The 11,647-nt window shown below is 37.7% G+C and overlaps 1 protein-coding gene across 1 annotated transcript in view; it reads left to right on the forward strand.

The window, feature by feature from the left end:
- The window catches only part of ZNF638 (zinc finger protein 638), an 84,642-nt gene extending 78,660 nt beyond the window's left edge, over positions 1-5,982 (forward strand). The window contains 5 exon segments of the mRNA XM_032652393.1: positions 748-852; positions 3,203-3,304; positions 4,043-4,161; positions 5,395-5,411; positions 5,662-5,982. Of these exon segments, the coding sequence (XP_032508284.1) occupies positions 748-852; positions 3,203-3,304; positions 4,043-4,161; positions 5,395-5,411; positions 5,662-5,755 (437 nt within the window). The 3' untranslated portion in view covers positions 5,756-5,982.
- Positions 5,983-11,647: the final 5,665 nt, after the last annotated feature.

An 11,647-nucleotide genomic window follows, 5' to 3' on the forward strand; every position in this document is an offset into this window, starting at 1 on the left:
GTTACAGCATTACCAATAATTTCACTGTGTATTGACATAAGAAGCCAACAGATAGTTATGGCCAAGTGATATTTTCCAAAGAAATATGTTCAAGTTTCACAAATTTCTCTTAGTTCAGACCCTGCCCCAAGTTACTGTATCTCAAGAAAAGACAACAAAGCCAGAAAGCAAACTAGAATACCCAGATTAGAATTGGAATGAAAATGATATGTTTGTATTATTGAGAAAATACAGCTTTTGATAAGTAGAAGGCTGTTTATACCAGCCTGCCTTCTAGTTTCTGCTTAGACTTAGGATTTGGGAAAATTTGTGAAGGTACCATTTCACTTTTAAGTAATATTTTGATGGTATAGAATAATAGGTCAGCTCACTTTCAGTACTTTAGGGAGATCAAAATAATTTCAAATACAAAAATCTTGAAAGATTTAACCAAACTAAGAATAAAAAATACTAGCAAGGTCCCACAGTCTTGAACAAAATAGAAAAATGTGTGTAGGCTCCTTGAGAAAAGCAGGTGGGAAGGTGGAGTTTTGATCAGGATAAGTGGGAAAATAAAAGGAGAATGCTTAGACTAGTGCTGAATTTTTAAAAACAGAATTCTTCTATTTTATATTAGAAATAGGTTTCCTTCCCAAATTTGAGTAATATCTATCTTGTTTGCAAAAAAAGGTGTTAAAGTTGTTATTCAGAGTTAAAAGCAATTTAAACACTGTTACTGTAGCAATAAATTAGACTTTCTCTTTAAAGCTAAAGTGCCAGCCAAGAGAGTTAGAATTGGGAAAACGCCACCATCAGAAAAAGCTGTTACGGCAGAACCAGCAAAAGATGAAGAGGCCTTCCAAATTAGTGAAGGTAAAGCAGGATCGACAGAAGTGGGGGAGAGAGTAACACAATATGAGGAGGTGGTTAAAGTTCCAAAGATCTACTGTCTAAGAAGAAAAGTAGAAAAAGAGTCAACAGAGCAGGGATGGGAGTTGAGGGAGTGAGGGAAGGCAGCCCATTAATGATTAGATCTGGATAAAGATTTTTATCTTTGCAATTATAGAGATAATGGAACATAATGGAATGGGATAATAGAGAATAATATGTGATCCTATTATAATAGAATGTGACAAATTTTTGTGGAAATGATCTACGAAAGGTTATTCTGACCATGTTGCAGCATCAAGTAAAAATTATTTATTAACTAGCTTTAATTTGTGTACCAGGTCCCTTGCTTTGTGGATGCTGCCAAGCAGGCAGCCATGAATTAAATAAGATGTCTTAATAACATTAATACAATTTATGTTGAAAGAAATAGGGAACAGTGTCTAGAATACTCCAGTTACTTAACAAGTATTTGTCATTGTGTCCATATATTCATAGCAAAATCCTAAATCCCTAGTACCATTCTCCTTGAAAACAGCACCCTCATTGCCCTCCTGCTTTTGTATGCTATGTTCTCTAAGGAAAAACTACCACCTGTGATTCAGTGGAATCTCATTGACCTAGCTCTCAGCTGGGTCCTCAGTGCTGCTCCACAGTTTATTTAGGCCTCTTCCTTTCCCATTTCCTAACCAGGTGTAATAAAAACCTAAAACCCTTCTGCTTGTTGTCATACTGGATTAAGTTTTTTTCTTCTTAATTTAGTCTTATTTGACTTCTCTGCATCATTTGTTACTGTTGATTATGTACTCTTTCTTGATGCTCTCTCCCTTGGCTAAGTGGGTACTCCTCCTTTGTTTATTGTTCTCCATTAACCTCTCCTTGATACCAAGCCATAGTCAATGGTTTTACTAACTGACAAATGCTTCCAGCATAATTTCATGAGGGCTTTCCCCCCTCGGGATTTCTGTTGTGATAGGGCAACTTCAGCTACCAGTTTGCTTAGAACTGCCTCATCTCAACAGAAGAATAGAAAAAGAATCATTTCTTTACTGCTTTTGTAACCATTTTTTTTCATTAATAGACAATATATTTGATGAAAGAATCTAGCTTAAGAAAAAGTCATTTTTTAAATAATTTTAAACTTAAAATATTTGTTTTAATCTCTTAAATGATTATGTAATTATATATAATATGTATTATTGTTGTTATTAGATAAAGGTGCCTTTGGCCTGGTAGCAGCAAATGTGTTTGAGAAAGTATTACTCTGTTGAGGGTTGTAGCAAGACACTGGAGGCTGTTTTAAGAATCAAGTCAAGAAAAGCGAGACAGCCTTTTAATCTACTCTTTGGGACTTGATGACTGGTAAAATGCAAGGAGTAAGAGAACAGTAAATAACGATGTCATAGTTTCTAACCATCCCCTCAGATTTGGGAAAGAGTAGCCCAGTTACATGGGGAGAGCACTGAACTTGAAGTCACAAGTCTCTGTCACTTACTGGCTATGCATCCTTGGACATAATCAGTTTCTTACCTCTTTCGGTTTTTCTTTCTCCATCTGTGAAGAAACAGGGATAATAATGATTTGACCTGCTTGTCTCACATGAGATAAAAGCTAAATGAATGATATGTATGTGAGAGAGATTTGTCCAGTGCTTTACAACAGTTAGGTATTTCAGCTGCTGAGGGTAACCAGAATTGCTTGGAACCAGTTTTTGTTTTTGTCTTCCCCCAAGATCCTGTTAGGCATTTTGCTGATAACATTGAGTGCTTCTTACATGTTAATTCACTTTGCTGGGTTTGAATGTTTGTAATTTCACTTGTGATTCAGTCTAACTAGGGTCTTAGTCCATCAGTTTAGGCTTTGTTTTTCTTGGTTGGAAGGGTTTCAACACAGGACAGCAGAATTATTCTCTGCTCGTGTCCTTTTCTCCTCAATCCACACTCTTCTCCCACCCCAGCACTTTTTCATACACACGTTAACTCTTGCCAGTAATATAGAACTTGAACTTCTTCCATTACCTTTAAAATTTTTTCCTGAACAATGTGTAAATAAAGTATGCTGCTAAGCTTTAGTCCCATATCCTTGAATCTATTTAATAAGGTTGAACAGATTTACCCATTATTCCTTATATAAAGACTCTTGGAAGAATAGTCGGGTGGGATTAACAAGAAAGGTTTACTTAGAGAGATGATCCGTAAACTAATCTTTTTTTCATAGATTAATCTTTGAAGGCAGAGATTATCTGATGTTAGCTTCAGATAACATCACTTAATATAAAATCTATAAATCTATTTTGAATAACTTTTTTTTTCCTTGAAAAATTTAATGACTTTAGTTGATGAAGAATCTGGATTAATGGATTCAGAACCAGAAAGAAAACGCAAGAAGATTGAGGACTCTTCTTTGGGGAAATCAGTGGTACCTGATGTCCCTGAAGGTAAAGTAAAAACGACATTTTTTCCATATCCATGTGAAATAAAAATTCAGAACCGTAATAAGTGTTCTGTTGTTTAGATGAGTAATGCAATGACCTTGCTTAGATGATTAGAGTGGAAATTAGCAAGCTTTGCACACTGGCATTTCTGAGAACAGTTTATTAAGCTGTGTTTTTACCTGACAAAGATACTTTTATTGCACTCGTGAAGTCTGGGATATGTACTCTGTTTGTTGCTCTGGTAAGAATTGAGTTATACTTGCCCAGGCAGAAATTCCAGTTGAGTAGGACATGATGGAAAAGCTTAGCTAGCAAAACTTTGTTCATGGCAGCTCAGATGAGCTAAGGGGCACCTTATTTGTTTACCCATCGTATTCCTCAAGCAGACAGTTGACTATCATTTTGCCTCTTCTCCCTGTTTTATTTTAACAGTGGATTCCTAAGAGGTTTATTTCAAAGACTACCAGATTCTTTCCCAGTGAACTGCTATTCTGAAGGAATTCCCTGCCATTCCTGGAGGCTCTGGAATATTACAGAATTTGTTTAAAAATAAAGACTTCTGTTTGTGATTAGAGGCTTAATTGCTCTTGATCCCTAGATATATAACAGTGTGTATTATGTTTGTACATAAATGTATACTGTGCTTAGTAGTTTATCATGTTCAGATAAATTAACACAGCTCTAGATAATTATCGTTAATTTTTTTCCTTCCTCTTCCCCCTCTCTCTTCCTGTCCTCTAGATTTAGACTTTCTTGTACCGAAGGCTGGATTCTTCTGTCCAATTTGTTCCCTCTTCTACTCAGGTGAAAAAGCAATGACAAATCACTGCAGGAGTACACGTCATAAGCAAAATACAGAGGTAGATATTTCTTATTTTTAACTCATCAAATCTTCAGGTGGTGGTATTATAGTCAAACTACTGAAGTGTCCACACAACATGTACATTCTTTCCTTTGGAAGAAACTTTTTAAGGTTAGTTTATTCCTCTTAAGTTCAAAGTACTATTCATGTCCTTCACTGTATCTTGCCAGTAACTCCTAGTTTTTATTTCTTTTCCTCTGGCAGCGTTTGCCAGAGTAGATTTTGCATATCACTAGTCCCATGTGACACTCCATTAAAGTGTGGGAAACTGTATATTCTGATGCCCTCTTGCAGAGTCATGGACACATAACATGTTGAAGTTTCAGACTTGTCTAGCCAAAGAATCCACTTAACTTTATTTAATCCATTTCCTCACTACTACCACCTCTGTTTTTAGTTGTACATGTCTTTGGGACACATTTAGATTAGAACTGTAGAGAATCATCATTAGCCGTAATTGAAACAGTGGTTCTGATTCCTCCTGAATGTTTGAGAGTTGCTTTATATATCCTCTGTATTGAATTTGTGGCACAGACACTCATCTAACATTCATTGAGCTGTTATTTGCTGGAAGCTTATTCAGTCCCCCAATCAATTTTATGAGGTAGATGCTATCAGTTCCAATTTTGAAGATGAGGAAACAGGATTAAAGAGTACCTAATCCCCAAGATCACATAGCTAGTTAGTGGCAGATTTAGGATTTGAACCTACCTTTGTTTTATTCTAAGCTTATGCCCTTAAACATTGTGCTGTGCTACCTATGCTCTTAACGTGTCACTTTTCCACTTGAAATCTTCCACTGGCTTCATATTACACTTGGAATAATACGCAAACTTCTTATTGTGGGTCTGTAAGGCCCTACATGATCTGATTTTTTTTTTCCTACTTCTCTGACCTCACTGTTATTGCTCACTGTGTTTCAGCTTTTTTGGCTCTCTTTTTGTTCGTACATGAAAGGCCCCTTTGCTGCCTTTGCACCTTTATATTGCTGTTCCTTTGCCCTCTCCCAGCCCCCCTTGTATAGCTGGTTCTTCCTCATCTTTTAGGTCTCGACTCAAATAACAGCTTCTCTGAAAGGCCTTTGACAAAGAAAGACCTAGCTAAAGTAGAACACTCCTCCCAACCCAAAAAGCAGTCAATCTCATTTGCTTTACAGTCTTTCTTTCCTTTATGATACTTACCACCACCCCCTAAATTGTTTATTCTTTTATTGTTTCTCTTCCCCTACTAGAATGTCAGCTCCATGAGGTAAGGGGCCTTATCTATCTTCTTGACCACTGAGTCCCCAAGCATCAAGATAATGCATAAGTATATCATAAATATCAGATGATTCACAAATGGAAGGAAGGAATGTTAATGTAAGGCACTGTGTTTCTAATCTTTATTCTGTAGGATCAAGCTCTTTAAATTGTAAATACAGTGAAATATATAAGATACATTTGTAACACAGCAAAGCAACATCTAATAAATATTTTATATTATGAATTGCTTTTAACAGAAGTTCATGGCCAAGCAAAGAAAGGAAAAGGAGCAGAATGAGGCTGAAGAAAGAAGCTCTAGGTGATTGGGGGAAAGGGGAAAAAATTCATTAGAAATTCGTTTAGGGTCCAGTTGATTTGTGTATTTTTGTTATCACTTAATTTGTAATTTTTGTTTCAGAAGCAAATATTCATGTTGTACAAATTTTGATTGCCCTTGATGTAGAGAGACTGAAGGGGAAAGTATGATGGGTTTGATTTTTATATCAAATCATCAGGCATGGAGAAATATCTTTTAGAAGTGTTAAAATAAATGTTCCTACTGTATATTTAAAATACCATGTTGTGTTTGTGGCTGATTTATTAAAGACTTGCTGGCCTCTGCAGACAGGCTTCTCTACAACCACTGAGACTTGGGATGTTTGGGGATTCTTCTTGTGTTACTGGAAATCATAGGCGTGACAGTGTTTGACTTTGCTTCAACTGGTACAGGTCAAAGATTTCTTAAAACTCTCGATTTTTCTGGGTAAAATTCAATTACAGCATGTTTGGCTCAGGTAGGTTTGAGTAAAACCTTGCTTGACTTTTTTAATGGCTTAGAAAGACATTTTTTCTGCGTCTGGTAACATCTGCTATTTTTGCCAGGACCCATTTAACGTAGCTCCTAGCAAGTCATTTAATATTAACTTGAAACTACAAAGACAAAGTAGCCTTTACTTTCTGTAGACCACAAGAATTGCTTTTTAAACCACTTGAATTATTATTTAATGTTTGTGGGGAGTTGTAAAGGTACAAAAAAATAATTCACTGGATTGTTAGGTGCTGGACACAGCCCTGTACTGTAAAGTTTTAGATGAGGCCATGCTTCAGACATAAGCCTACTGACTGAGAATTTTTAGTATCTGATTCTTTATCTCTTTAGATTAGAATGCACCAATTAACAATAGAGGGTGAATGGAGGGAAACAAAAAACAACTACTTTTTTAGATCTCTTACTCCCATCACAGCACAAGAGTTAGCTCACAGTCAGCAAGAGTGGAGTGAAGAACACAGCATCTTTTTGTTGCTCACCAAACTCACTGCACACTCAGTTCGCACTTAGCCACAGCCTGAGCAAAATGATAAAATACTACACGCCACAGAGTAAGGAATGGGGTGGGGAGAGGGATGGCTTGTGAATGCCAAGAGTCTGTTGTAATTAAAACCATATAGGTGAATGAGGTACTAAGAGGGAGAAGAGCTATTAAAAGGTTGGAGTATAAGGAGCTGGCAAGTTAAGGTGGCAGAGTAGGGAAGTTCCATGATGGTCTGGTGGTTAGGATTTGGCACTTTCACTGCTAAGGCCCCGGTTCAATCCCTTATCTGGGAACTGAGATCCCACAAGCTGTGCAGTGCAGCCCGCCCGCCCCCCCCCACCAAAAAAAAAAAAAAAAAAAACACCGGTAGAGTAAATAAGACTCTTAAAGAATCTTTTCCTGGGGCTGCTTCTGAAGCTTTTAAAACCAGAGAAGTCAGGAACTTCTTTAATCTTGCCTGGATCAACCTTGGTGTTTAATCTTAAGAATTTATTTATTTTTATTTTTTTATTTTTTTGGCCACACCGTGTGGCTTGTGGGATCTCAGTTCTCCAACCAGGGATTGAACCCAAACCATGGCAGTGAAAGCACCGAATCCTAACCACTAGACCACCTGGGAACTCCCTAATCTTAAGAATTTAAATGTGAAACTCTTACTTCCTTCAAATTAGTTACCTGGACATTGGGATTCTAAATTAAAATAAAAGGAACTGCTAAAGCATAAAAGTATAGTAGAGGTGATTTGTGTGTTTTATCCTAGTGACAGATGTTGATGGTTCACTATATGTAGTAAATAATGTTCCTCTCTGCTGCTGCTTGCACTTAAGACTGGAAATTAGGACTCCAAATACAAAAGATTTTTAGGTTTGTTTTGTTTCGTTTCGTTTTTTTAAATAAACATACCTTTTTTGCATATAATCTTAGAAGTGTTCTAGACTTTTCCAGAAAACCTTGAAATACCTACATCCCTTTATTCACACTACACATATGGACTGTCATTTACATAGCAGTTTCTGCTTACTAGTTGGTTAAGGTACATAATTGAATTGCAGCTTTTATCATTTCAGCATAGTTTCTGTCATTATCTAGACACCAAAGCAAGAAAAGGTTGTGTTCTACACCTCCATTAAGGTATTTAGATTCTTTTACCCTTTCTGGCGTAGAATGCTGTGGAAGTTTGCCTCTCCAAAACTGCTCCTTCTGAATTCTTTAAAAAGAAAAGAAATGTGTTGAGAGTCAGGTTTTAAAACGTTAAATTTTTATTTTAATATTTTATTGTTTGATTGTAGAAAGTATCAAGCATTTGAAAAAGAATAGGGTAATTTATATATACTATTTATCTAGTTTGAGTAAGTATCAGTGCAGTTATCAATTTATATATTTACTTTTTTCACTTCTCATTTTTTTTGTTCTTTTTTGTTTTTTGCGGTACACAGGCCCCTCACTGTTGTGGCCTCTACCGTTGCGGAGCACAGGCTCCCGATGCACAGGCTCAGCGGCCATGGCTCACGGGCCTAGCCGCTCCACGGCATGTGGTATCTTCCTGGATTGGGGCACGAACCTGTGTCCCCTGCATCGGCAGGCGGACTCTCAACCACTGCACCACCAGGGAAGCCCCGTCACTTCTCATTATTATTTTAAAGTAAATCTCAGCATGTCATTTTACCCATAAATGTTTCATTATGTATTTCTAAAAGATAAGGATTCTTCTTAAAATAACCAGTAATATCATTAAAAATATTCCTTATTTAGATAAAAATCTAGGGACTTTCCTGGTCGTGCAGTTGTTAAGAATCTGCCTGCCAATGCAGGGTACGCGGGTTTAACCAGTGGTCTGGGAAGATCCCACATGCTGCAGAGCAACTAAGCCCATGCGCTACAACTACTGAGCCCGTGTGCCACAACTACTGATGCCCATGCGCCTAGAGCCCGTGCTCTGCAGCAAGAGAAGCCACGACAATGAGAAGCCCGTGCACCGCAACGAAGAGTAGCCCCTGCTCGTCGCACCACAGCTAGAGAAAGCCCGCACCCAGCAACGAAGACCCAGTGCAGCCAAAATAAATAAATAAAAAATAAAAATCCAGTTCAGATTTTCTACTCTCTCATAAATGATTTTTGTTTTCTTTTACTATGTTTGCATCCAGATCAAAATAAGATCCATACATTGTTGCTGGCTTGATAGGTCTTTTAAATTATTTTTAATATATAGACTTCTGGTAATTTATTTAATGAAGAAACGAGATATTCAGTTCTGCAAAGCCATGCTACTCAAAATGAGGTCTTTGGATCTAGTGCCAGTCCACGAACTGTCTGGTACTAGTATAGAAGTTGAAAGTGTTTAGAAACTTTATTGCCGTTTGACAGAGACTTTGTTGAATCTAATAATTTTAAAAATTGGGCTTGCATGTTTTTGCATTTTTTATTTGTTTTTTAAAATATATTTACAAGTATTAGTCTGTGATAGATTGGAAATTAGGGGGTGAAAAATAAACTGATCCATCACATAGTTTGAGAAGCACTGCTGAAGGGTTTCACACAGCCTGGATTTTGTTGATTGCAACTGTACAGTGGAATTCTAACATTCCTCTTATAAATTGATAGTTGAATACAGAACGTTGATCAGAATTTTCTTTCTTTTTGGCAAGACTGCTTCAGACCGTGTTGTGGTCTTCCTGATCAGGAGGCACAAAATACCTGTTTTCTTCAGGATTTTGGTAGCAGTTGATGCTTAGAGCTTTGATGCACTTGGTCATTAGGGATTGTGAAACACTGATACTATGATTCTATCTTTCTTCTTGTATAAACTAGGATACTTGTCTGAAAAGAGAACTTCCCCTCATCTGCTGTTTGGTTACTCAGTGGGTATGGTTTATGTAAAAAAGACATGATATGGGGCTTCCCTGGTGGCGCAGTGGTTGAGAGTCCACCTGCCGATGCAGGGGACATGGGTTTGTGCCCCGGTCTGGGAAGATCCCACATGCCACGGAGTGGCTAGGCCCGTGAGTCATGGCCGCTGAACCTGTGCGTCCAGAGCCTGTGCTCCGCAACGGGAGAGGCCACAACAGTGAGAGGCCCGTGTACCGCAAAAAAAAAAAAAGAAGAAGACATGATACATATTTGATGCTTTTCCTTTATTTACCTTTTTCCCCCCAAAAAATAAGTTGTTTTGTTGGCATTCACTGGTCGTGATAAATTCTTTTTATTTAAATATTAATTTGAATTCATGAATTTTGATGTTACAAACCTTTGCAGTATCAGCCTGTTGATACTCAAATTGTTCCATTTTTGGCCTTTTTGACTTGACACCTCATTCCTTTTAACATGACACAACTAATTTTAATAGGTTCCTTCCTATCTGTATATGAAGATGTTGCAGGCTCACCTTGTATACCTCCTGCCCCAAATCTGAAGTCAGCCGTTTCCTTAAGGAACAGTGTCTACTTAGGGTGTACATTGCTTCTGTTTGGTTATTGCTCTTCAGTGGCTGGAACTTGGAAGTATATGTTTTGTTTTTAAGATAAAATGCATCATGATCATACTGATTCTTCTGGTTCAAATTCAGGACTTAAAAGTTTTTATTTAGCTCTTTTATCTTAAGTCTAGATCTTCTTTGTCCTATGTCAGGAATTCTCATTCTCAAGGACATCAGTCAGAATAACAATACCGAGACCACAACCAACAATGTGATTATTAAAAACAGAAAATTTTAAACTTGAAAGCTTTTGCACACCAAAGGAAACCATAAACAAGATGAAAAGACAACCCTCAGAGTGGGAGAAAATATTTGCAAACAAAGGAACTGACAAGGGATTAATCTCCAAAATACACAAACAGCTCATGCAGCTCAATATCAAAAAAACAAGCAACCCAATCCAAAAATGGGCAGAAGACCTAAATAGACGTTCCTCCAAAGAAGACATACAGATAGCCAAAAAGCACATGGAAAGATGCTCAACATCACTAATTATTAGAGAAATGCAAATCAAAACTACAATGAGATATATCACCTCACACCCGTCAGAATGGTCATCGTCAAAGAATCTACAAACAATAAATGCTGGAGAGGGTGTGGAGAAATGGGAACCCTCTGACACTGTTGGTGGGAATGTAAATTGGTGTAGCCACTATGGAGAACAGTATGGAGGTTCCTTAAAAAACTAAAAATTGAGCTACCATATGATCCAGCAGTCCCACTTCTGGGCATATATCCAGAGAAAACTATAATTTGAAAGGATATGTGTACCCCAGTGTTCATTGCAGCACTATTTACAATAGCCAGGACATGGAAGCAACGTAAATGTCCATCAACAGAGGAATGGATAAAGAAGATGTGGTATATATATATATATATATATATATATATACAATGGAATATTAGCTGTAAAAAAAAATGAAATAATGCCATTTGCAGCAACATGGATGGACCTAGAGATTGTCATACTGAGTGAAGTAAGACACAAAAAAGACATGATATTGCTTATATGTGGAATCTAAAAAGGTACAAACGTATCTACAAAACAGTTAACAGATGTAGAAAAACTTATGGTTAACAGGAAATAAGGGGGAGGAGAGAGAAATTGGGAGGTTGGGATTGACATATACACACTACTGTATGTAAAATAGATAACTAATAAAGGCCTACTGTATAGCACAAGGAACTCTACTCAATACTCTGTAATGGATTACATGGGAAAGGAGTCTAAAAAAGAGTGGATAGGTGCTTCCCTGGTGGCGCAGTGATTGAGAGTCCGCTTGCCGATGCAGGGGACGTGGGTTCGTGCCCCAGTCCGGGAGGATCCCACATGCCGCAGAGTGGCTGGGCCTGTGAGCCATGGCTGTTGGGCCTGTGCATCTGGAGCCTGTGCTCCGCAACGGGAGAGGCCACAACAGTGAGTGGCCCGCATACCGCAAAAAAAAAAAGGGGGGTGGA

The sequence above is a fragment of the Phocoena sinus genome, chromosome 13, assembly GCF_008692025.1.
Source record: "Phocoena sinus isolate mPhoSin1 chromosome 13, mPhoSin1.pri, whole genome shotgun sequence".
NCBI classification, from domain to species: Eukaryota; Metazoa; Chordata; class Mammalia; order Artiodactyla; family Phocoenidae; genus Phocoena; species Phocoena sinus.